This window comes from Anomaloglossus baeobatrachus, chromosome 7 (assembly GCF_048569485.1).
Source record: "Anomaloglossus baeobatrachus isolate aAnoBae1 chromosome 7, aAnoBae1.hap1, whole genome shotgun sequence".
NCBI classification, from domain to species: Eukaryota; Metazoa; Chordata; class Amphibia; order Anura; family Aromobatidae; genus Anomaloglossus; species Anomaloglossus baeobatrachus.
Genome location: NC_134359.1, coordinates 237,586,448 through 237,613,371, shown reverse-complemented (window position 1 = coordinate 237,613,371; position 26,924 = coordinate 237,586,448). Strand labels below are relative to the sequence as shown.

At 52.6% G+C, this 26,924-nt stretch overlaps 1 protein-coding gene across 2 annotated transcripts in view; it reads left to right on the top strand.

Annotated features, from left to right (window-relative positions):
• The window catches only part of RRN3 (RNA polymerase I transcription factor RRN3), a 127,210-nt gene that overhangs the window by 89,036 nt on the left and 11,250 nt on the right, over window positions 1-26,924 (top strand). For both annotated transcript variants that reach the window (XM_075317978.1, XM_075317977.1), the window contains exons 12-16: window positions 1,642-1,772; window positions 1,943-2,073; window positions 2,231-2,415; window positions 12,398-12,506; window positions 13,429-13,581. In XM_075317978.1, coding sequence (XP_075174093.1) covers window positions 1,642-1,772; window positions 1,943-2,073; window positions 2,231-2,415; window positions 12,398-12,506; window positions 13,429-13,581 — 709 coding nt within the window. The remainder of the gene's footprint in view (window positions 1-1,641; window positions 1,773-1,942; window positions 2,074-2,230; window positions 2,416-12,397; window positions 12,507-13,428; window positions 13,582-26,924) is intronic.

Genomic DNA, 26,924 nt, shown 5'->3' with positions numbered 1-26,924 from the left:
CCGGGTTTAATTCTGTCTCTACTTATGGGTGGATGTCCTCCTTCAGCTTTTGCACTAAACTGGTTAGATTTGTCATCCAGGGGGTGTATATGCTCGGAGGGAGGAGCTACACTTTTAGTGTAGTACTTTGTGTGTCCTCCGGAGGCAGAAGCTATACACCCATGGTCTGGGTCTCCCATGTCGGAACTATAAGAAAAAGAATTTACGGTAAGTAAACAAAATTCTCTTTTTTGCTTCAAGTTGTGCAAAAAGTCCTAAAATATTGAACAGATGGACATGGGCATCCAAAAGATTAGAGAAGGTCACCTCAAAAGGTTAGAGGGCATTTTAGGATCATCTTGAAATTTCACCCGAAAGCCAAATATCCCTAACTTTTTGTGAGTTGTGTATTATTTTGTCTTAATGTTTTGTTTTTTTTTTTTTTTTTAAATCAGATACTTTTTTATTAAAACAGAATACATACAACAGAATAACAAATAGGCATCCAAATTAAGTTTATCACATCTATTACCCCTTTAACTCCCCCACCCCGGCAGCAACACTTCTCCCCGATACTACATCCCATTTAGTACACACTCAGAATACCCTCCAACTGTAGTATAGCAACCATCCCGTTCACCCCGATGTGCAGGAGGAACAACTAGTAACACAAATAAAACAAAACACACACATCAGAGGTCTCCGACGGCTATCCCGATCCCAGACCAGTTTACTGGTCCATCACTCGTCCTATTCGCATTGCAGCCAAGGAGACCATAGCTTCTCAAACATTTTAACATTCCCCCTTCTTTCATACACTCCCTGTTCCAGCTGAAGAATACATTTCACCCTTTTAATGTACTCTCCCCTGGTCGGGGGGGTCTTTTTTAATTCAGGACCTGGCGATTAGCTTTCTTGCCGCATACAGCAGCCTAGCAATGGCAATTTTTATATTATTTTCCACCCCAAGCTCCTCAACATATCCCAATATGCATAGCAATGGTTCCCTGGGAAGGACACACCCATATGTTCTTCCTATCTTGTGGATAACCTTAGTCCAAAAGGAGACCAGTCTCGGACAAGACCACATCATGTGAAAAATACCTGCGTCAGATCCCTGACACCTTGGACATCCGAATTCCTTCTCAACCCCATTTTAAACATCAGTAAGGGAGACCTATATACCCGGTGAATCACGTATAGGTGAGATAGTCTGGCCGGTTCGCTCATAGAGTTTAGGTACATACTCCAGGATACTCTCCCACACCTCCTCCGTTATCGGCCCAACTTCCTCCTCCCATTTAGATTTAGTTTTAAGTGGGTAGTCTAAAAGAAAGGTATGTAGTATATCTTTATACGTGCCAGAAATGATCCCTTTAGTGCTTCCTCCCCCCTTACACACATAGTCCAGTACCAGGTCAGTCTGTATGGCCACACTTTGTTTAGCCGCTTGGGCTGCAATCGCATGTTTTAATTGACTGTAGTGGAGCCAGCCGGACGCCGGTAATGGAAACTCACTCTGTAACTGCGGGAACGATTTCACAATTCTTCTTTGTCTTAATGTTTAATGGGGGACTATTTGGTGGTTAGAATTTGTTTTCTGTAATAAGTTATTGAAGTGTCTAACGGAAGAATGAACACTATAATGATTGTGTCTTACAGGGAGCTTTGATCTTAATAAAGCAAAGGATTTATACAAAGATCTGCTGGCCGTATTTGACAAGCTGATCTTACCGACCCATGCGTCCTGTCATGTGCAGTTTGCCATTTTTTACATTTGCAGCTTCAAGCTGGTGAGTATTGTATCTTCTTAATGCAAATTCTACAAGTGGGCTTCTTACATTTTGCAGGTTGTGACATAAGGATCACCCCCAAACTCTGTTATACGGGCTATTCATGCCACATTCATTTTATGAGCATGGTATCACAATTATATGATATACTATCTTCATATTGAATGCAGGGACTCGCAGAAGCATTTTTGGAACATCTTTGGAAAAAGCTGCAAAATCCCAACAATGCCCCGATTATCAGACAGACTGCCGCGAGTTATATTGGAAGCTTTCTGGCTCGAGCCAAGTTTATTCCTGTGGTGTAAGTGTTCAGTTTATAGACCGCAGAGAGGTAACAAAGAGATTTTAGGAAATTTTGTATATTTTTCCATTATTTTCTGGGTTATTTACTTAGCATTAATTAATTAAAAATGAATCCTTGCATAATTATTTTCCACCAACATCTGTGTATTCTCCAGAACGGTAAAGGCTTGCCTTGATCTCCTTGTGAACTGGCTCCATGGCTACATAGATAATCAGGATGCCGGAAGCAGGGCTTTCTGCTACATTACCTTCCATGGACCCTTCTACGCTGCTTGCCAGGCCATTTTCTATACACTGATTTTCCGACATAAGCATCTTTTAGATGGAGACTTGCGCAAAGGTTTGTGTCCAGTTATAATGTATGTATGACATTTGTCAGCACGATCAGCTTTAGGGCGCAATCACACGGCCATATAACTCGTCCCAGTATCACATCGCAATGCTCAGACTGTCCGTTGGCTCTCCTGACCTGAACGTGTCAGCTGCATAGAAATACATGCTCTCACGCTCTGGTCAGAAGAGCCGCCAGCCAGTCCAATTATTGCAATGTGATCGTCGTCCGTGTTATACAGCTATGTGACTGCACCCTTAAAGGGAACCGGTCACCACTTTTTTTGGCTATAAGCTGCGGCCACCACCACCGGGCTCTTATATACAGCATTCTAACATGCTGTATATAAGAGCCCAGGCCGGGGGTATAACATAAAAAACACTTTATAATACTTACCTAACGGACGTGCGGTGGGCCTTATGGGCGTCTCCGTTGTCCGGTGGCGGTGCCGCCTCTTTTGGCCATCTTTGTTCTTCTCTAGCCGCGGTGCATGGCGCGTCCGATGTCATACACACTCACCGGCATTCAGGTCCTGAGCAGGCGCATTTTGATCTGCCCTCAGCAGGGCAGATCAAAGTATTGTAGTGCGCTTGCGCAGGACCGACGAGTGTGTATGACGTAGACGGGTCATGCACCCAGGCTTCAGAAAGAGGACGAAGATGAGCGATTAAAGGAGCACCGGAACCGGAGAACGGAGACGCTCATAAGGCCCACCGCACGACCGTTAGGTATTATAAAGGTTTTTTTTTATGTTATACACCCGGCCTGGGCTCTTATATACAGCATGTTAGAATGTTGTATATAAGAGCCCAGTGGTGGTGGCCGCAGCTTATAGCCAAAAAAGTGGTGACAGATTCCCTTTTAAAGGAAGCCCGTCAGCAGGATTTCACTCCCTAACTAATAATAATAATAATAATTAATAATTTTATTTATATAGCGCTATTAATTCCACAGCGCTTTACATACATTGGCAACACTGTCCCCATTGGGGCTCACAATCTAGACTCCCTATCTGTATGTCTTTGGAGTGTGGGAGGAAACCGGAGAACCCGGAGGATACCCACGCAAACACGGGGAGAACATACAAACTCCTTGTAACTCTTCTAACTATTTACATGCTCATGTAACTCTTTAAAAAACAAGTCCAGCAATACCTTTACATGCTCCTCCATTACTGAGAAATCAGTGTTCAAATTTATATGCAAATGAGGCTGAAGAGCTGTTTGTGGTTCTGAAGCCTCTGTCACTCCAGCTCTTTTTCCCACCCAGCACCGCTCCTCTTGATTGACTGACTGCTTTTTTGCCTGAAATTACACAGCATAGCGACACAGACTGGCCATGTGAAGGTATTGCTGGACTTGTCTTTGAAAGAGCTGCATGGGTACATAAATATTTCTTCGGCGCTCCATTGGGAGACCCAGACGATTGGGTGTATAGCACTGCCTCCGGAGGCCACACAAAGCAATTACACTAAAAAGTGTAAGGCCCCTCCCCTTCTGGCTATACACCCCCAGTGGGATCACTGGCTCACCAGTTTTTCTGCTTTGTGCGAAGGAGGTCAGACATCCACGCATAGCTCCACTGTTTAGTCAGCAGTAGCTGCTGACTATGTCGGATGGAAGAAAAGAGGGCCCATATGGGGCCCCCAGCATGCTCCCTTCTTACCCCACTTGTGGTCTGTAAGGTTGAGGTACCCATTGCGGGTACGGAGGCTGGAGCCCACATGCTGTTTTCCTTCCCCATCCCCCTGAGGGGCTCTGCGGAAGTGGGATCTTACCGGCCCCCAAGCCCTGAGGCCGGGCTCCATCCACAGACCCAGTGAACCTGCTGGATACGGAGCGAGGTACCATTCAGGGACAAGGCCCTGCAACTTCAGGTACTCTGTGTCCCCGTACAGACAGGCACACACACGCCAGACTTGCTGGGTGTGTTAGTGCGCCGGGGACAGTGGCGTTGCACGCTGGGTTTGAGTCATAGCAGTTGGGCTGTGTGACTTCAGGTGATGGGAACTACCGCGCCGGGCCACTCTTGGAGCAGCGGCGCGGATGGGACTTGTAGTGCGCCGGGGACTTAGCGCCGACCGCGCTTTTACGGCGGCGGCGCTTATAACTTTAGTCCCCGGCTTTTGCGGCCTAGCTACGTTCGTTCCCGCCCCCCTCCCTGTCACTCAGGGAAAGGGAGAGACGCTGTGTAATCGTCAGCGCCGAGGGCTGGAGCCTTATTTACATGCTCCAGCCCTCTCACTAGGCACAGTGGGACGCAGGTTTCCCGCTTTTAGTCTGAGCACGCCCAGGGCCCGCCCCCCCCTCCACAGGACGCCGGCAGCCATTCCTTACATGCAGTCTGGCTGGAGGAAGGACACAGGCTCTGGGAGACCCAGACTAGGGATTTCTGGCGACCACACACCCGCGTTTGGCGGGCGGTAAGCAGCACAGTAGTGCTGGCCCCACTAGTGCCACAGTGTTGTATTGTATTTCTGTACCAGATATATATATATATATATATACTGCACTGTTCGGTCGCTTCTTGGCTGTATACCCTATATTGCTCTGAGGAGACAACAACATGTCATCCACAAAACGCAAGGGTGCCAAGGCAAGGGCTGCGTACACTGCTTGTACAGCATGTGGGGCTAATCTACCAGCAGGCTCCAACGACTCTCATTGTGTGCAATGTTCAGTCCCAGTGGCACTTCGTCAGCCAGAGCCTATGGTGGTGGTAGCCCAGGCAGAGTCGCCTGTGAACCCTGCCCCGGTGACGGGGACAGAATTTGCAGTATTTGCTGATAAAATGTCTGTGACTATGACAAAAATCCTGGAAACCTTGCAATCCAGGCCAGCTGCTCAGGCCATGGACACTGCTGTGTCTATGTTCCCCGGCCCCCCTCAGTTGGAATTAATCCGTAATTCAAGGGGGTCCCAGGCATCACAGGCTGAGGGCTCTGACTCCGATGACAGTCCCAGGCCGCCTAAGCGAGCTCGCTGGGAGAGACCCTCCACGTCATCACGCGGGTCAGGGTCTCAGCGAGAAGGGTCTCTATATGATGACTCAGAGGTGGGTGATCAGGAGTCTTGTCCTGACGCCGCACTCAATTTGGATACGCCAGATGGTGACGCCATGGTAAATGACCTTATAGCGGCCATCAATAGGCTGTTGGATATTTCTCCCCCAGCCCCTTCTGCAGAGGAGGCAGCTGCACAGCAGGAGAAATTCCATTTCCTGTATCCCAAGCGTAAATTGAGTACTTTTCTGGACCACTCTGACTTCAGAGAATCCATCCAGAAACACAATACTTATCCGGACAAGCGTTTTTCTAAACACCTTAAGGATACACGTTATCCCTTTCCCCCTGACGTGGTCAAACGCTGGACCCAGTGTCCAAAAGTGGACCCTCCAATATCCAGGCTTGCAGCTAGATCCATAGTTGCAGTGGAGGATGGGGCTTCACTTAAAGATGCCAATGACAGACAGATGGACCTTTGGTTGAAATCTGTCTATGAAGCTATCGGCGCGTCGTTTGCTCCAGCATTCGCGGCCGTGTGGGCGCTCCAAGCTATTTCAGCTGGTCTGGCACAGGTGGACTCTTTCATACGTCCAGCAGTGCCGCAAGTGGCGTCCCTAACTACGCAAATGTCTGCGTTTGCGACCTACGCTATCAATGCGGTACTGGACTCTACGAGCCGTACCTCAATGGCATCCGCCAACTCTGTAGTTTTGCGCAGAGCCTTGTGGTTAAAAGAATGGAAAGCAGATTCTGCTTCTAAAAAATGTTTAACCAGCTTGCCATTATCTGGAGACAGACTGTTTGGTGAGCAATTGGCGGAAATCATTAAACAGTCCAAAGGTAAGGACTCCTCCTTACCCCAGCCCAGATCAAGCAAACCTCCACAGAGGAAGTGGCAGTCAAAGTTTCGGTCCTTTCGAGGCTCGGGCAAGCCCCAATTCTCCTCGTCCAAAGGGACTCAGAAAGAGCAAAGGAGCTCTGATTCCTGGCGGGCTCACTCACGCCCCAAGAAAGCAACCGGAGGTACCGCTTCCAAGGCGGCTGCCTCATGACTTTCGGCCGCCTCCCTCCGCATCCTCGGTCGGTGGCAGGCTCTCCCGCTTTTGCGACATTTGGCTGCCACAGGTCAAAGACCGGTGGGTAACAGACATTTTGTCTCACGGGTACAGGATAGAGTTCAGTTCTCGTCCTCCGCCTCGGTTCTTCAGAACTTCCCCACATCCCGACCGAGCAGATGCCCTTCTGCAGGCGGTGAATTCTCTAAGAGCAGAAGGAGTGGTGGTCCCTGTTCCTCTTCAGGAACGAGGTCAAGGTTTTTACTCCAATCTCTTTGTGGTGCCAAAAAAGGACGGCTCATTCCGTCCTGTTCTGGACCTAAAGCTGCTCAACAAGCATGTGAACGCCAGGCGGTTCCGGAGGGAATCCCTCCGCTCAGTCATTGCCGCAATGTCTCAAGGAGATTTCCTAGCATCAATAGACATCAAAGATGCTTATCTCCACGTGCCGATTGCTACAGAGCACCAACGCTTTCTACGCTTCGTGATAGGAGACGACCATCTTCAGTTCGTAGCTCTGCCATTTGGTCTGGCGACAGCCCCACGGGTGTTCACCAAGATCATGGCGGCAGTGGTAGCAGTCTTGCACTCTCAGGGACACTCTGTCATCCCTTACTTGGACGATCTACTGGTCAAGGCACCCTCTCAAGAGGCATGCCAACTCAGCTTGAATGTTGCACTGGAGACTCTCCAGACGTTCGGGTGGATCATCAACTTCTCAAAGTCAAATCTGTCACCGACCCAATCACTAACGTATCTTGGCATGGAGTTTCATACTCTCTCAGCGATAGTGAAGCTTCCGCTGGACAAGCAGCGGTCTCTACAGACGGGGGTGCAGGCTCTCCTTCAAAGTCAGTCGCACTCCTTAAGGCGCCTCATGCACTTCCTCGGGAAGATGGTGGCGGCAATGGAGGCGGTTCCGTTTGCGCAGTTTCATCTGCGTCCACTTCAATGGGACATTCTCCGCCAATGGGACGGGAAGTCAACATCCCTGGACAGGAAAGTCTCCCTTTCCCAGACGGCCAAGGACTCTCTGCAGTGGTGGCTTCTTCCCACCTCATTATCACAGGGAAGATCCTTCCTACCACCGTCTTGGGCGGTGGTCACGACAGACGCGAGTCTGTCAGGGTGGGGAGCAGTTTTTCTCCACCACAGGGCTCAGGGTACGTGGACTCAGCAGGAGTCCACCCTTCAGATCAATGTTCTGGAAATCAGAGCAGTGTATCTTGCCCTACTAGCCTTCCAGCAGTGGCTGGAAGGACGGCAGATCCGAATTCAGTCGGACAACTCCACAGCAGTGGCATACATCAACCACCAAGGGGGGACACGCAGTCAGCAAGCCTTCCAGGAAGTCCGCCGGATTCTGATGTGGGTGGAAGCCACGGCCTCCACCATATCCGCAGTTCACATCCCCGGCGTAGAAAACTGGGAAGCAGACTTCCTCAGTCGCCAGGGCATGGACGCAGGGGAATGGTCCCTTCACCCGGACGTGTTTCAGGAAATCTGTCGCCGCTGGGGAAGGCCGGACGTCGACCTAATGGCGTCCCGGCACAACAACAAGGTCTCAACCTTCATGGCACGGTCTCGCGATCACAGAGCTCTGGCGGCAGACGCCCTAGTGCAAGATTGGTCGCAGTTCCGGCTCCCTTATGTGTTTCCACCTCTGGCACTCTTGCCCAGAGTGCTACGCAAGATCAGATCCGACTGCAGCCGCGTCATACTCGTCGCCCCAGACTGGCCAAGGAGGGCGTGGTATCCGGATCTGTGGCATCTCACGGTCGGCCAATCGTGGGCACTACCAGACCGACCAGACTTACTGTCCCAAGGCCCGTTTTTCCATCGGAATTCTGCGGCCCTGAACCTGACTGTGTGGCCATTGAGTCCTGGATCCTAGCGTCTTCAGGATTATCCCAAGGGGTCGTTGCCACCGTGAGACAGGCTAGGAAGCCCACGTCCGCTAAAATCTACCACAGAACGTGGAGGATATTCTTATCCTGGTGCTCTGCTCAGGGAGTGTCTCCCTGGCCATTTGCATTGCCTACCTTTCTTTCTTTCCTGCAATCTGGGTTAGAAAAGGGTTTGTCGCTCGGCTCCCTTAAAGGACAGGTCTCGGCGCTGTCAGTCTTTTTTCAGAAACGTCTGGCACGAATTCCTAAGGTCCGCACGTTCCTACAGGGGGTTTGTCATATCGTACCCCCGTACAAGCGGCCGTTAGATCCATGGGATCTGAACAGGGTACTAGTTGCCCTCCAGAAGCCGCCCTTCGAGCCTCTGAGGGAGGTTTCACTTTCTAGACTATCACAGAAAGTGGCTTTTCTGGTAGCGATCACATCTCTTCGGAGAGTGTCTGAGTTGGCAGCGCTGTCATCCAAGGCTCCCTTCCTGGTCTTCCACCAGGACAAGGTAGTGCTGCGCCCCATTCAGGAGTTTCTCCCGAAGGTGGTATCCTCTTTTCATCTTAATCAGGATATCTCTTTGCCTTCGTTTTGTCCTCATGCAGTTCATCGGTATGAGAAGGATTTACATTTGTTAGATCTGGTGAGAGCACTCAGAATCTACATTTCCCGCACGGCGCCCCTGCGCCGTGCGGATGCACTCTTTGTCCTTGTCGCTGGTAAGCGCAAAGGGTCGCAGGCTTCTAAGGCCACCCTGGCTCGATGGATCAAAGAACCAATTCTTGAAGCCTACCGTTCTGCTGGGCTTCCGGTTCCATCAGGGCTGAAGGCCCATTCTACCAGAGCCGTGGGTGCGTCCTGGGCATTGCGACACCAGGCTACGGCTGAACAGGTGTGCCAGGCAGCTACCTGGTCGAGTCTGCACACTTTCACCAAACATTATCAGGTGCATACCTATGCTTCGGCGGACGCCAGCCTAGGTAGAAGAGTCCTGCAGGCGGCAGTTGCCTCCCTATAGGGGAGGGCTGTCTTGCAGCTCTAACATGAGGTATTCTTTACCCACCCAGGGACAGCTTTTGGACGTCCCAATCGTCTGGGTCTCCCAATGGAGCGCCGAAGAAGAAGGGAATTTTGTTACTTACCGTAAATTCCTTTTCTTCTAGCTCCTATTGGGAGACCCAGCACCCGCCCTGTTGTCCTTCGGGATTTTTGGTTGTTTTTCGGGTACACATGTTGTTCATGTGGAACGGTTTTCAGTTCTCCGACGTTAATTCGGAGTGAATTTGTTTAAACCAGTTATTGGCTTTCCTCCTTCTTGCTTTTGCACTAAAACTGGTGAGCCAGTGATCCCACTGGGGGTGTATAGCCAGAAGGGGAGGGGCCTTACACTTTTTAGTGTAATTGCTTTGTGTGGCCTCCGGAGGCAGTGCTATACACCCAATCGTCTGGGTCTCCCAATAGGAGCTAGAAGAAAAGGAATTTACGGTAAGTAACAAAATTCCCTTCTTTGTGGTGTGAAATCCTGCTGACTGGTTCCCTTTAAGATAATTTGCATTTATAGCCTAAACCACATCAGTGTGTTAACTAGGACTATATAAGTGAGTAGGTGGCAGAGATGTTTGCAGCACATTTTTGAGCCAATCAAATGAGAGTATAAGATCTTCATTAGGCTATGTGCGCACACTGCTGGAAATTTCTGCACCTAAAAACGGCACCTTGTGGCAGAAAAACGCATAAAAAATTGCATGCATTTTTCGACGCGTTTTTGCCCATGCGTTTTTTTTAGCGTACTCAATGGCAAAACACAGGTCAAAAACGCACCAAAGAATTAACATGCTGCTTCTTTGTCCTGCACCCAAGACAGCAAGGAAAAAATAAGCAACGTGCGCACAGTCCTTCTGAATTCTCATAGACTTTACTTGGGGAAGGAAAGACATACAGTTTTGGGCAACAAACTGCCCAAAAAAACGCTACAAAAAAAGCACAGAGCCTTATACTTCTTCTTCCTTTGGTAATAAACCTGTATGTATGAATGTCGCGCCTGCCCTTTCCTTCCCTGCCGCGCCTTGCCCTTTCCTTCCCTGCCGCGCCTTGCCCTTTCCTTCCCTGCCGCGCCTTGCCCTTTCCTTCCCTGCCGCGCCTTGCCCTTTCCTTCCCTGCCGCGCCTTGCCCTTTCCTTCCCTGCCGCGCCTTGCCCTTTCCTTCCCTGCCGCGCCTTGCCCTTTCCTTCCCTGCCGCGCCTTGGCCCTTTCCTTCCCTGCCGCGCCTTGCCCTTTCCTTCCCTGCCGCGCCTTGCCCTTTCCTTCCCTGCCGCGCCTTGCCCTTTCCTTCCCTGCCGCGCCTTGCCCTTTCCTTCCCTGCCGCGCCTTGCCCTTTCCTTCCCTGCCGCGCCTTGCCCTTTCCTTCCCTGCCGCGCCTTGCCCTTTCCTTCCCTGCCGCGCTTTGCCCTTTCCTTCCCTGCCGCGCCTTGCCCTTTCCTTCCCTGCCGCGCCTTGCCCTTTCCTTCCCTGCCGCGCCTTGCCCTTTCCTTTCCTGCCGCGCCTTGCCCTTTCCTTCCCTGCCGCGCCTTGCCCTTTCCTTTCCTGCCGCGCCTTGCCCTTTCCTTCCCTGCCGCGCCTTGCCCTTTCCTTTCCTGCCGCGCCTTGCCCTTTCCTTTCCTGCCGCGCCTTGCCCTTTCCTTCCCTGCCGCGCCTTGCCCTTTCCTTTCCTGCCGCGCCTTGCCCTTTCCTTCCCTGCCGCGCCTTGCCTTTCCTTCCCTGCCGCGCCTTGCCCTTTCCTTCCCTGACGCGCCTTGCCCTTTCCTTCCCTGACGCGCCTTGCCCTTTCCTTCCCTGACGCGCCTTGCCCTTTCCTTCCCTGACGCGCCTTGCCCTTTCCTTCCCTGCCGCGCCTTGCCCTTTCCTTCCCTGCCTCGCCTTGCCCTTTCCTTCCCTGCCGCGCCTTGCCCTTTCCTTCCCTGCCGCACCTTGCCCTTTCCTTCCCTGCCGCGCCTTGCCCTTTCCTTCCCTGCCGCGCCTTGCCCTTTCCTTCCCTGCCGCGCCCTGCCCACCGCATCCTGCCTGCATCACAAGCAGGTGCAGGAGCTGTCTATCATTGCAATTATCACTATTCTGCGATTATTTTAAGCATTTGCACGTTGACCTTCATTTGTAAGTCCAGTGTGTCGCGCACAAGGACAGTAAACTGACCGAAAATACAATCATATGTATGCGGCATTGGGTCCAGTTCAAATATTTAAAAGTATGTGAGGCACTTCATAGTGTGCCCCATCTTCCAACCCCCTTTTATTAGATGTCATTCACATTACATAAGATTCAGTGGAAACAACCATGTAATGAGCATGGGATGGCCTGACCTTCCGTACACTGGCGGATGTCAGGGAAGAGGGAGAATAGGGCATGTTGGATTTCAGCAGGTTATTTTTATTTTTTTGCTATTTTGGGAGATGTAGAAGTGTCAGCTGCTTATTCCCCCTCACTATTGAGCTGTCTGCTAAATGAGCTTTCTGTCGACAAATATTTAAAGGGTTTCTGTCAGCAGGTTTTTACTATCTCATGTGAGAGCAACATGATGTAAGCAAAGTGACTCTGAATCCAACGAAGTGTGCAGCAGTTCTAACACAGAGCTTTTAGATTTAGCAATGCAGCTGAGCTGAGATAGCGGACTCCGTCCACACGAGGCTCTGTATAGACACTGTACTTTGACAATGAGGTGCTAATGAAAGGGGGGCACGTGCTGGACAACATGGTAGATTTAGCAAGTCACCACAATGATAAGGTCCTGCTGCTTAATAAACATTGCAAATAAACAGATCAGACCATGACAAGACAGGCATCCCTGAATTCTATGTTAACCCTTACAGCATGCTATCTTCAGATTACATAGTAAAAACCTGCTGACAGATTCCCTTCAAGGTGTATAGCCTTAGAGTCTGGTTAGAAATCTGCAGCAAAGCATTGTCTGCTTTTGTAAGCTGTGTAAATATATCCATTTGTAAGTGCCATGTATAATACTGTGTGTTTTCTGTGCTTTGTTAGGTCTGTCCTACCTGCAAGGGCTCAATTTTGAAAGAATTGTCATGTGTCAGCTCAATCCTCTGAAGATCTGTCTTCCTTCAGTAGTTAATTTCTTTGCTGCAATCACCCGGTAAGTGCAAACTTGTCACCAGATAACCCAAAAAAGAAATGTCCTGTCTCTTGTCGGTCTGTTCCGTTCTGAAATATCTCATATAGTTGGAAGAGTTTGTATATAAGACTTAGGCCATCCACAGATAAGATCCCAGTCGTCAGATATTTTTCAACCCTGTCTTCTGTTTTGCTGCAGGAGAGGCTGCTACCAGATCTCACCCTTCTTCGTATGAAAGGGAACCTGTTACCAGTTTTTTCCCCTATAAGCTGCAGCCACCACCAGTGGGCTCTTATATATAGCATGGTAGAATGCTGTATATAAGAGTCCAGGCCGCTGTGTAGAACATAAACACTTTATAATGCTTACCTAAACCGGTCACTGCGGTGGATGTGGCTCAATGTGGGCGTCTTCATCCTCCGGTGGCGGCGCCTCCTCTTTCAGCCATCTTCATCCTCCTTCTGAAGTTTGTGTGCATGACACGTCTACGTCATACACACTCGCCGATCCCGCACATGCGCACTACAATACTTTGATCTGCCGTGCTCAGGGCAGATCAAAGTGTGCCTGCTCAGGACCTGAATGCTTGCGAGTGTGGATGATGTCGGATGCGTCATGCACCGCGGCTTCAGAAGATGGAGGACAAAGATGGCCAAAAAAGGAGGCGCCGCACCGGAGATTGGAGACGACCATTTGACCCACATCCACGGCAGCGACCGGTTTAGGTGAGTATTATAAAGTGTTTTTTATGTTCTACACAGCGGCCTGGGCTCTTATATGCAGCATATTAGAATGCTGGTATATAAGAGCCCACTGGTGGTGGCCGCAGCGGATAGGGAAAAAAAACTGTTGCCGGGTTCCCTTTAATAATATGACAATGGTCTTAACTGTTGATGCCTCTGGTTGCAAAGACTATCACTCATGTCTCATCTGTGTCCTTCAGGAAATATCAGTTGGTGTTTTGTTACACCATCATCGAACGCAACAATCGACAGATGATCCCCATAATTAGAAGCAGCGCTGGAGGCGAAATTACCCAAACAGTTTCCAATCCTCTTGACAGCTTCTTTCCATTCGATCCTTGTGTTCTAAAAAGGTTTGTATTCCGTTATATTATCAGTTGATGGTGCAGTTATATTTTATCTGCCTTTTCATGTATTATGTGTACTGCGACATAACCTTTTTATCACACACAATCTGTACAACAGCTGCGAGTGTCAATTGGTGGGCCTACTAGTCTAATATGTCCAGCAACTCTGCAGATTCTCATGCTTTCCATGCACTGGTAGAAGTGGGTTGTTCCTCTTCAGCAGCATTTTTACAGCACTTTATGTGCTGAACTTTCATTTCCTCACTTCCCATCATGCATTGAAGCTCCCATTTCTTCGGCGCTCCATTGGGAGACCCAGACGATTGGGTGTATAGCTACTGCCTCCGGAGGGCCACACAAAGCATTACACTAAAAAGTGTAAGGCCCCTCCCCTTCTGGCTATACACCCCCCGTGGGATCACGGGCTGCTCAGTTTTCAAGCTTTGTGCGAAGGAGGTCAGACATCCACGCATAGCTCCACTGTTTTTAGTCAGCAGCAGCTGCTGACTATGTCGGTTGGAAGAAAAGTGGGCCCATATGGGGCCCCCAGCATGCTCCCTTCTCACCCACTTTTGTCGGGTGTTTGTTAAGGTTGAGGTACCCATTGCGGGTACGGAGGCTGGAGCCCACATGCTGTTTTCCTTCCCCATCCCCCTCAGGGCTCTGGGTGAAGTGGGATCTTACAGGTCTCCAGGCACTGTGACCGGGCTCCATCCACAGACCCAGAGAACCTGCTGGATATGGAGCTGAGTATCGTCAGGGACAGGGCCCTGCTACATTAAGGTACTCTGTGTCCCCGGGCAAGCGCGCACACACACACCAACATTGCTGGGAGTGTTAGTGCGCCGGGGGAAACAGCGCGGAGCGCTCGTGCTATTATTCACTGCAGCTTTGCTGAGTGAATTTATGTATTGGGAACTGCCGCGCCGGCCGCTGCTGGGTGTTTTTTACACTGTGGCGCGGCTGGGACTTGTGGTGCGCCGGGGACTTCCGCGCTGGCCGTGCACATAGGACGGCCGCGCTTATTACTCGAGTCCCCGGCTTTGCGGCCTAGTTTTCGTTTCGTTCCCGCCCCCAGCCCTGCCAGTCAGGGGAGAGGCGGGACGCTGTACAGAAAGTCAGCGCCGAGGGCTGGAGTCTGCTTTGCATTCTCCAGCCCCCTTCACTGGACACAGTGGGACGCCAGTTTCCCGCTCTTGTCTGGGGCACGCCCACGGCCCGCCCCTCTTCACAGGACGCCGGCAGCCATTCCTGCACGCAGTCCGAGCTGGGGAACGGAGACAAGCTCTGGGCAACCAGTCACAGGGCTCTGGCGACCACACACCCGCGTTATAGGCGGGCGGTAAGCAGCACCTGAAGTGCTGACCCCACTAAATACCGAAGTGTCCATTTGTATTTTATGCTTGTATGCTATACACTGCACTGTAGGTCGCTATTTTTGGCTATATGCCCTCCTAGATGGCGAGATAACAGCAGCAAAAAAGCAAGGGTGCTAAGGCACAGGCTTTCTATGCTGCTTGTATTGCATGTGCTGAAATGTTCATTTGTACTTATGCTTGTATGCTATACATTGCACTGTACGGTCGCTACTCTTGGCTATATTCTCCTAGATGGCTGGACAACAGCAGCAAAAAAGCAAGGGTGCCCAGGCACAGGTTTTCTATGCTGCTTGTATTGCATGTGCTGAAGTGTTCATTTGTACTTATGCTTGTATGCTATACATTGCACTGTACGGTCGCTATTCTTGGCTATATTCTCCTAGATGGCTAGAATACAGCAGCAAAAAAGCAACACAGGCTTTCTATGCTGCTTTTACTGCATGTGATTACTGTTCCACCGGCAGGTTCCACTGACCCCCATTGTGTGCAATGCTCCCCTGTAGCACTTGGTCAGCCAGGGTCTCTACTAGAGGTGGCCAAAGGAACCACCTGTGACCCTGTCCAGGGACAGGGACGGAGTTGCAGTTTCGGCTGATAGATTGTCATGGGATAGAGACTTTGCAGTCCAGACAGGCCATGGGCAATCTTGATCAATGCTCCCTGGCCACCCTCATTTGGAACATAATCAGTGCTCCGGGGGGGTCCCAGGCATTCCAGGGTGAAGGCTCTGACACGGACGACAGTCCCAGACAGCCTAAGCTAGCTCGCTGGGTGCGGCACTCGGCTTTATCACTGGTCAGGGTCCCAGCAGGAGGACTCTCTGTATGATGAGGCAGACGTAGCTGATCAGGGCTTTGATCCTGACACCCGCTCTCAATCCGGATACACCGGATGGTGACGCCATAGTGAATGATCTTATAGCGTCCATCAATGGAATGTTGGATATTTCTCCCTCAGCTCCCCCAGTGGAGGAGTCAGCTTCACAGCAGGAGAAATCCCTTTTCAGTATCTCATGCGTATATTGAGTACTTTTCTGGCCACGCTGACTTCAGAGAAGCAGTTCAGAAACACCACGCTTACCAGATAAGCGTTTCTCCAAACGTATTAAGGATACACGTTATCCCTTTCCCCCTGACGTGGTCAAGCGCTGGACCCAGGGTCCAAAGGTGGATCCCCCAATCTCCAGGCTTGCGGCTAGATCCATAGTTGCAGTGGAGATGGGACTTCACTTAAAGATGCCATTGACAGACAGATGGACCTCTGGTTGAAATCTGTCTGTGAAGCTATCAGCGTGTCGGTTGCTCCGGCATTCGCAGCCGTATGGGCACTCTAAGCTATTTCAGCTGGTCTTGCGCAGCTGGTCTTGAGCACATGTACATCTGTGCCGCAGGTGGTGTCCTTAACCTCGCAATGTCTGCATTGCGACTTACCCTATTAATGCTGTCCTGGAGGGACAGTCGAGGTTTCGGTCCTTCCCAGGCTCGGGCAGGTCCCAATTGTCCTCGTCCAAAAGGGCTCAAAAGGCTCAGAGGGGCTCAGATTCCGGCCGGGCTCAATCACGCCCAAGGAAGGCAGCCGGAGGAACGCTACCAAGGCGGTCTCCTCATGACTTTCAGCTCTCTCTCTCCGCATCCGCGGTTGGTGGCAGACTCTCCCGCTTGGCGACATTTAGCTGCCACAGGTCACAGACCGGTGGGTGAGAGACATTGTGTCTCACGTGTACAGGATAGAGTTCTGTTCTCGTCCTCCGGCTCGATTCTTCAGAACTTTCCCACCCCCCCCCCCGAGCCGATGCTCTTCTGCAGGCAGAAGGAGTGGTAATCCCTGTTCCTCTTCAGGAACATGACACGGTTTTTCCTCCAATCTGATTGGGGTGCCAAAAAAGGATGGCTCTTTCCGTTCCATTCTGGACCTAAAACTGCTCACCAAGCACGTGAAGGCCAGGCGGTTCCGGATGAAACCTCCGCTCCGTCATTGCCTCAATGCCTCAAGGAGATTTCCTAGCATCAATAGACATCAGGATGCTTATCTCCACGTGCCGATTGCTCCAGAGCACCAGCGTTTGCTACGTTTCGTTATTGAAGATGAGCATCTTCAGTTCGTAGCCCTGCCCTTCGGTCTGGCGACAGCCCTACGGGTTTTCACCAAGTTCAGGGCAGCAGTGGGAGCAGTCCTGCACTCTCAGGATTACTCTGTGATCCTTACTGGGACGATCCACTTGTCAAGGCACCCTCTCAAGAGGCATGCCAACACAGCCTGAACGTGGCGCTGGAGACTCTCCAGAGTTTCGGGTGGATCATCAACTTTTCAAGGTTAAATCGGGCACCGACCCAATCGCTGACATATCTGGGCATGGAGTTTCACACTCCCTCAGCGATAGTGAAGCTTCCGCTGGACAAGCAGCGTTCACTACAGACGGGGGTGCAGTCTCTCCTTCAAGGCCAGTCACACCCCTTAAGACGCCTCATGCAGAGGCAGTCACTTTCGCGCAGTTTCATCTGCGTCCACTTCAATGGGACATGCTTTGCCAATGGGTTGGGGAGTCGACGTCCCTAGACAGGAACGTCTCCCTTCTCAGACGGTCAAGGACTCTCTTCAGAGGAGTCCATCCTTCAGATCAATGTTCTAGAAATCTGGGCAGTGTATCTTGCCCTGCAAGCCTTCCAGCAGTGGCTGGAAGGAAAACAGATCCGAATTCAGTCGGACAATTCCACAGCGGTGGCATACATCACCCACCAAGGCGGAACACGCATCGCCAAGCCTACCAGGCAATCCGGCGGATTCTGATGTGGGTGGAAGACAGAGCATCCACCATATCCGCAGTTCACATCCCGGGCGTAGAAAATTGGGAAGCAGACTTCCTCAGTCGCCAGGGCATGGACGCAGGGGAATGGCCTCTGCACCCAGAAGGGTGTCAGGAAATCTGTAGCCGCTGGGGGATGCCGGACGTCGACCTAATGGCGTCTCGGCACAACAACAAGGTCCCGATTTTCATGGCGCGGTCTCACGAGCAAAGAGCTCTGGCGGCAAGCGCCTTAGTTCAGGATTGGTCGCAGTTCCAGCTACCCTATGTGTTTCCACCTCTGGCACTGTTGCCCAGAGTGCTACGCAAGCTCAGCTCCGATTGCCGCCGCGCCATCCTCGTCGTCCCAGACTGGCCGAGGAGGTCGTGGTTCCCGGATCTGTGGCATCTCACGGTCGGCCAACCGTGGGCACTCTCAGACCGGCCAGACTTACTGTCCCAAGGGCTGTTTTTTCCACTGAATTCTACGGCCCTGAACCTGACTGTGTGGCCATCGAGTCCGAGATCCTAGCGTCTTCAGGATTATCTCAAGACGTCATTGCCACCATGAGACGGGCTGGGAAGCCGACGTCTGCCAAGATCTACCACAGGACGTGGAAGTTATTCTTATCTTGGTGCTCTGCTCAGGGAGTGTCTCCCTGGCCATTTGCATTGTCTCCTTTTTCCTCCCTTCCTGCAATCTGGTTTGGGAAAAGGTTGTCGCTCGGCTCCCTTAAAGGACAAGTCGCAGCGCTGTCGGTATTCTTTCAGAAGCGCCTAGTACGACTTCCTCAGGTACGCACGTTCCTGCAGGGGGGTTATCACATTGTCCCTCCGTACAAGAGGCCGTTAGACCCATGGGATCTGAACAGGGTATTAATTGCTCTCCAGGAGCCGCCCTTCGAGCCTCTGAGGGATGTTTCACTTTCTCGACTTTCACAGAAAGTGGCCTTTCTGGTAGCGGTCACGTCTCTTCGGAGAGTGTCCGAACTAGCAGCGCGGTCATCCAAAGCTCCCTTCCTGGTGTTCACCAAGACAAGGTAGTGCTGCGCCCGATCCCAGAGTTTCTCCCTAAGGTGGTATCCCCTTTTCATCACAATCAGGATATCTCCTTACCTTCCTTTTATCCTTATCCATTTCATCGATATGTAATGGCTTTGCATTGTTGGATCTGGTGTAGAGCACCCAGAATCTACATTTCCCGCACGGCGTCCCTGCGCCGCTCGGATGCACTCTTTGTCCTTGTCACTGGTCAGCGCAAGGGGTCGCAGGCTGCAAAATCCACCCTGGCTCGATGGATCAAGGAACCAATCCTTGAAGCCTACCGTTCTACTGGGCTTCCGGTTCCATCAGGGCTGAAGGCCCATTCTACCAGAGCCGTGGGTGCGTCCTGGGCATTACGGCACCAGGCTACGGCTCAGCAGGTGTGCCAGGCGGCTACCTGGTCGAATCTGCACACCTTCACCAAGCATTTTCAGGTGCATGCCTACGCTTAGGCGGATGCCAGCCTAAGTAGATGAGTCCTGCAGGCGGCGGTTGCCTCCATGTAGGGAAGGGCTGTTTTTACAGTCCAAACTTGAGGTATTCATTTACCCACCCAGGGACTGCTTTTGGACGTCCCAATCGTCTGGGTCTCCCAATGGAGCGCCGAAGAAGAAGGGAATTTTGTTACTTACCATAAATTCCTTTTCTTCTAGCTCCAATTGGGAGACCCAGCACCCGCCCCTGTTTCCTTCGGGATTTTTGGTTTGTTCGGGTACACATGTTGTTCATGTTGAATGGTTTCAGTTCTCCGATGTTCCTTCGGATTGAATTTGTTTAACCAGTTATTGGCTTTCCTCCTTCTTGCTTTTGCACTAAAACTGAGCAGCCCGTGATCCCACGGGGGGTGTATAGCCAGAAGGGGAGGGGCCTTACACTTTTTAGTGTAATGCTTTGTGTGGCCTCCGGAGGCAGTAGCTATACACCCAATCGTCTGGGTCTCCCAATTGGAGCTAGAAGAAAAGGAATTTACGGTAAGTAACAAAATTCCCTTCTTCTTTGTCGCTCCATTGGGAGACACAGACAATTGGGTGTATAGCTTCTGCCTCCGGAGGCCACACAAAGTATTACACTTTTAAAAAAGTGTAACCCCTCCCCTCTGCCTATACACCCTCCCGTGGACCACGGGCTCCTCAGTTTTATGCTTTGTGTGGAAGGAGGCACACATCCGCTCATGCATTCTCATACATAGTTATGTCGGATGGAAGAAAAGAGGTCCCCGATGGGGTCCCCGGCATGGTCCCTTCTCACCCCACTAAGTCGGCGGTGTTGTTAAGGTTGAGGTACCCATTGCGGGTACGGAGGCTGGAGCCACATGCCGTCTCCTTCACCATCCCTTATGCGGCTCTGGGAGAAGTGGGATCCTATGCGGTCATCCATGTGATGGGACCGTGCTCCCTCCGCAGCCCCTGGTGGAACCTGCCGGACCGGAGCTTCTTCATCCCCAGGGACCGGGCCCTGCAACTTGAAGGTACTCTGTATCCTCATGTGTGGACTGTACAGGGGTCGCACCTTCTCCCTGGAAGCCGCGGTGGTTCCGTCCGTTATCTTTTCGGCGGACTTCCGCGCCGACCGTGCCTGCTTGTCGGGCGCGGCCTTAAATTTAGCCCCCGGCTTCGCCGCGGCCTAGTCCGAAAAATCCCGCCCCCGAGCCTGCCTGTCAGGGGTAAGGGCGGGATTACCGACATGACGTCGGCCTTGAGGGCTGGAGCATCCTGCATGTCTCCCTCCCCCCTCATTGACCACTTGGGGACTCCAGATTCCCGCTCTCTGCTAGCGCCGCCCCCGGCTCCACTCCCCCCCTGAGAGCTCCGGCAGCCATTTTTAGCATTCTGCCGGTGGATGCTATTCAGCAGCAAGGCTCTGCAGCTCCGGGGGATCCACGACAGGGAATCTGGAGGACACACTCCGCTCGTGAGCGGTTGGTAAGCCACACCGGCCACCCGGTGCTGGTCCCCCTAAGGTGCCGGGATATATATGGATATATATATATATATATATATATATATATATATATATATATATAATATATTAGATAGATATATCTGTTCGGAAAGGCGGTATACCCTTTTCCCATATACCCTCAGTGGTCACTCTCCTAAGAGACAACGGCATGTCGTCCACAAGGAGCAAAGCTTACTAAGGCACAGGTTCTTTTCGCGGCCTGTACCTCTTGTGGGGCTATGTTGCCTGCGGGATCCACCTACCCTCACTGTGATCAATGCTCGACTCCTGCCACGCTTGCTCAGCCGGAGCATAGGGTAATTGTGGGCCCCTCGGCTCAGGTAGATCCCCCTGCTCCCCCTGAGCAGGCTGCAGGGACAGCGTCACCGGCGTTGGCCTTTTTCGCTGAGAAACTCTGTCACTTTCTCAATCCATTGCACAGTCTATGGACAAATGGTCATCTAAGCGGCTTGAGGCATTGCAGTCCAGACCGGGCTCTTCACAGGCCCTGGTCCCTGTTAGTTTGTCTCCTCCAGGCCCTTCTCGGTCCGCGCCGCAGCGCGCTCCCAGGATAGCCCCTAGGTCACAGGCGGAGGACTCCTGTCTGGATCGCAGCCCCAGACCTGCTAAGCGGCCTCGCTGGGACTCTTCCCCAGCCTCCTCACGCTGCTCTGGATCCCAGTTTGAGGACTCAGGAAGACGAGGCGGACGTGGGAGCTCAGGGCTCTGACCCTGACTTCGCCCTTAACCTTGATACCCCTGAGGGGGACGCCTTAGTAAATGATCTTATCTCGTCCATCAACCAGGTGTTGGATCTCTCTCCACCACCTCCTCCTGCAGAGGAGTCGGCTTCTCAGCAGGAGAAACACCAATTTCGATTCCCCAAACGTACGCGCAATACGTTTTTTAATCACTCTAACTTCAGGGACGCTGTCCAGAAGCCCAGAGCGGTCCCGGACAAGCGCTTTGCTAAACGGCACACTGACACGCGTTATCCCTTTCCATCTGAAGTCGTTAAGGGCTGGGCACACTCTCCCAAGGTGGATCCTCCAGTCTCTAGATTGGCTGCTAGGTCCGTTGTGTCTGTTGCCGATGGCTCATCCCTGAAGGATGCCACTGACAGACAGAGCTCTTGGTGAAGTCTATTTATGAGGCCACGGGCGCGTCTTTTACCCCGGCCTTTGCGGCTGTGTGGGCTCTCCAAGCAATCTCGGCATGTCTGACTGAGATTAATGCTGTCACGCGGAATTCTGCTCCGCATGTGTCTTCCTTGACCTCTCAGGCATCAGCATTTTCGTCCTACGCCATGAACGCCGTCCTGGACTCCGCTAGCCATACGGCTGTAGCATCCGCTAACTCTGTGGCAGTCCGCAGGGCCATGTGGCTGCGCGAATGGAAGGCAGACTCTGCTTCCAAAAGGTTCTTAACTGGTTTGCCTTTTTCTGGCGAACGTTTGTTTGGCGAACGGTTGGATTAGATTATTAAGGAATCCTCGGGAAAGGACTCCTCTTTACCCCAGTCCAAACCTAAGAGACCTCAGCAGAGAAAAATCCAATCGAGGTTTCGGTCCTTTCGTCCCTCCGCCAAGCCCCAATCCTCTTCGTCCAACCGGCCGGAGAAAGGCGAGAGGAACTCCTATGCGTGGCGGTCCAAGTCATGCCCCCAAAAGGCCGCAGGAGGCACTGCCTCCAAGACGGCCTCCTCATGACTCTCGGCCTCATCTAGCCACATCCTCGGTCGGTGGCAGGCTCTCCCGCTTTGGCGACGCCTGGTGGCCACACGTTCAAGACCGATGGGTGAGAGACATTCTGTCTCATGGTTACAGGATAGAGTTCAGCTCTCGACCTACGGCTCGTTTTTTCAGAACCTCCCCACCCCCCGCACAGGCCGACGCACTTTTTCAGGCAGTGGACGCTCTGAAGATGGAAGGAGTTGTGATTCCCGTTCCCCTTCAGGAACGTGGTCGCGGATTTTACTCCAACTTGTTCGTGGTGCCAAAAAAGGACGGGTCATTCCGTCCCGTTCTGGACCTCAAGCTGCTCAACAGACATGTGAGAACCAGACGGTTTCGGATGGAATCTCTCCGCTCGGTCATCGCCTCGATGTCACAAGGAGACTTCCTAGCATCGATCGACATCAAGGATGCTTATCTCCATGTGCCGATCGCACCCGAACATCGTTTCCTGCGTTTCGCCATCGGGGACGAACACCTCCAGTTCGTCGCATTGCCCTTCGGCCTGGCGACAGCCCCACGGGTTTTCACCAAAGTCATGGCATCCGTCGTGGCGGTCCTGCACTCTCAGGGCCACTCGGTGATCCCCTACTTGGACGATCTCCTAATCAGGGCCCCTTCTCGGGTGGCGTGTCAACAAAGTCTTACCGTCACTCTGGCGACTCTCCAGCAGTTCGGGTGGATCATCAATTTCCCGAAATCCAAGTTGACGCCGACCCAATCACTGACTTACCTCGGGATGGAGTTTCATACCCAGCCAGCGTTAGTCAAGCTACCGCGGGACAAACAGCTTTCTCTGCAGGCGGGGGTGCAGTCACTTTTTCGGAGTCAGTCACACCCCTTAAGGCGCCTCATGCACTTCCTGGGGAAGATGGTTGCAGCTATGGAGGCAGTGCCGTTCGCGCAATTCCATCTACGACCACTCCAATGGGACATTCTTCGCAAATGGGACAAGAGTTCGGCTTCCCTCGACAAGAACATCTCCCTTTCACTTGCAACCAAAACATCACTTCAGTGGTGGCTCCTACCCACATCTCTGTCTCGGGGAAAATCCTTCCTCCCCCCAACCTGGGCCGTGGTCACCACGGACGCGAGCCTGTCAGGTTGGGGAGCGGTTTTTCTCCACCACAGGGCTCAAGGAACCTGGACTCCAATAGAATCGTCCCTTCAGATCAATATTCTGGAGATAAGGGCAGTATATCTAGCCCTATTGGCTTTCCATCGGTGGCTGGAGGGCAGGCAGATCCGAATCCAGTCGGACAACGCCACTGCCGTCGCCTACATCAACCACCAAGGCGGCACTCGCAGTCGTCAAGCCTTCCAGGAAGTCGGGCGGATTCTGCAGTGGGTGGAAGTCACAGGCTCCACCATCTCCGCAGTTCACATCCCGGGCGTGGAAAACTGGGAAGCAGATTTTCTCAGTCGTCAGGGCATGGACGCGGGGGAATGGTCTCTTCACCCAGACGTGTTTCGAGAGATCTGTCGCCGCTGGGGAACGCCGGACGTCGATCTCATGGCGTCACGACACAACAACAAGGTCCCGGCCTTCATGGCACGGTCTCAGGATCACAGAGCTCTGGCAGCGGACGCTCTGGTCCAGGATTGGTCGCAGTTTCGACTGCCATATGTGTTTCCCCCTCTGGCGATGCTGCCCAGAGTACTACGCAAGATCCGCTCTGACTGCCGTCGCGCCATTCTCGTCGCTCCAGACTGGCCGAGGCGGTCGTGGTATCCGGATCTGTGGCATCTCACGGTGGGTCAACCGTGGGCACTTCCAGACCGCCCAGACTTGCTGTCACAAGGGCCGTTTTTCCATCTGAATTCTGTGGCCCTCAACCTGACCTGTGTGGCCATTGAGTCCTGGCTCCTAGCGTCTTCAGGGCTATCTCAGGATGTCATTGCCACCATGAGACAAGCCAGGAAGCCAACGTCCGCCAAGATCTAGTACAGGTCTTGGCAAATTTTCTTATCCTGGTGCTCTGATAACGGTTTTCCTCCATGGCCGTTTGCTTTACCCACATTCCTTTCATTCCTACAATCTGGAATGGACAAGGGTTTGTCCCTCGGCTCTCTCAAGGGCCAAGTGTCGGCGCTCTCCGTGTTTTTTCAAAAGCGTCTAGCCAGGCTTCCGCAGGTCCGCACGTTCCTGCAGGGGGTTTGCCACATGGTCCCACCTTACAAACGTCCGTTGGAACCTTGGGATCTTAACAGGGTTCTGACGGCTCTTCAAAAGCCGCCTTTTGAGCCGCTGCGGGATGTCTCTCTCTCCCGTCTTTCTCAGAAGGTGGCCTTCCTGGTGGCAGTCACATCACTTCGGAGAGTGTCTGAGCTTGCAGCGCTGTCATGCAAAGCCCCCTTCCTGGTTTTCCACCAGGATAAGGTGGTTCTGCGTCCTGTCCCGGAATTTCTCCCTAAGGTGGTATCCCCTTTTCATCTAAATCAGGATTTCTTTTTCGCTCCTAATTGGGAGACCCAGACAGTGGGTGTATAGCTACTGCCTCTGGAGGCCGCACAAAGAACTACACTTAAAAGTGTAAGGCCCCTCCCCTTCTGGCTATACACCCTCCCGTAGGAGTACGGATTCCTCAGTTTTAGCTTTGTGCGCAAGGAGGTCAGACACGCACGCATAGCTCCATTGTTTTTAGTCAGCAGCAGCTGCTGACTATGTCGGATGGAAGAAAAGAGGGTCTATACAGACTCCCAGCATGCTCCCTTCTCACCCCACTTATGTCGGAGGTGTTTGTAAGGTTGAGGTACCCATTGCGGGTACGGCGGCAGGAGCCCACATGCTGATTCCTTCCCCATCCCTTTTTACAGGGCTCTGGGTGAAGTGGGATTTACCGGTCTCCAGGCACTGAGACCGTGCTCCATCTACAGCCCCTGGAGAAGATGCTGGATGGAGCGGAGTACATCAGGGACATGGCCCTGCTTCTTTAAGGTACTCTGTGTCCCCGTGCATTTGGCGCTCACACCGCAGCATGCTGGGTGTTGTAGTGCGCCGGGGGACATCAGCGCTGCGGCGCCTGTGCCATGGCCTCATTCAGCTTAGCTGAAGCAGGCACACTTATGGGAATCGGCCGCGCCGGCCGCTGGGACTGCGGCACGGCTGGCACTTGTAGTGCGCCGGGGACTTCAGCGCGGCCTGCGCTTTTACGGCGGCCGCGCTGATAACTACAGTCCCCGGCTTTTTGCGGCCTGCTTCCGTTCGTTCCCGCCCCCAGACCTGCCAGTCAGGAGAGGGGCGGGACGCTGCCCACGTCTAGACTCGGTCGCGCCGGCCGCTGGAACAGCGGCGCGGCTGGCACTTGTAGTGCGCCGGGGACTTCAGCGCGGCCGCGCTTTTACGGCGGCCGCGCTGATAACTCGAGTCCCCGGCTTTTGCGGCCTGCTTTCGTTCGTTCCCGCCCCCAGACCTGCCAGTCAGGAGAGGGGCGGGACGCTGGCCAGTGCATCAGCGCTGAGGGCTGGAGTCGTTTTTACATACTCCAGCCCTCACAGTCAGCACAGAGGGGACACTGTTCCCGCACTTTTGTTGGGGAACTCCCACGGACCGCCCCTCTCCACATAAGCCGGCAGCCAGTCTTGCTGACACGCTGAGCTGCAGAGGGGAGCCGGGGAGACCCAGACAAGGCATTCTGCAGCCTCTTACCCGCTGTTCAGCGGGCGGTAAGCAGCCCTCAGGGCTCACCCCCTCTTGTGCTCGTAGTATTCTTAGTATTTTGTTGCTACAAATACTTGGTATTACATAGCGCTGGTCGCCCTTTGGCTATAGACTCTCTCACATGCAGAGAGCCAGCAGCATGTCGCCCGTAAAACGCAAGGGTGCCAAGGCACAGACATTATATGCTTCCTGCACCGCATGTGGGACTTTTCTACCGGCAGGCTCCACGGACCCCCATTGTGTGCAGTGCTCGGCCCCTGCGGTGCTTGCACAGTCGGGACCTCTGCTGGACGTGTCCCAGGGTGTACCACCTGTGAATGCTGTCCAGGTGACAGGAACTGAGTTTGCAGCTTTTGCTGACAGAATGTCTCTCACTATGTCACAAATTCTTGACACATTGCGAGCTAGGCCTGTACTTCAGACCACGGACACTGTGCATGTATTGCCCCCTGGTCCCCCTCAGCTCCTAGCTCCGGGACGGGCATCTACACCTCAGGGTGAAGACTCTGACTCGGACGATGGCCCCGGGCAGCCTAAGCGGGCTCGTTATGACGGGCCTTCACATTCATCTCAATGGTCTGGATCCCAGCGGGATGAATCTATGGGTGATGAGGCGGACGTAACTGATCAGGATTCTGATCCTGGGACCGCTCTCAATCTAGATACACCAGATGGTGACGCCATAGTTAATGATCTTATATTTAACATCAATAAGATGTTGAATATTTCCCCACCAGCTCCTCCTGTAGAGGAGTCAGCTTCGCAGCACGAGAGAATCCATTTCAGATACCCTAAGCGTACATTAAGCAC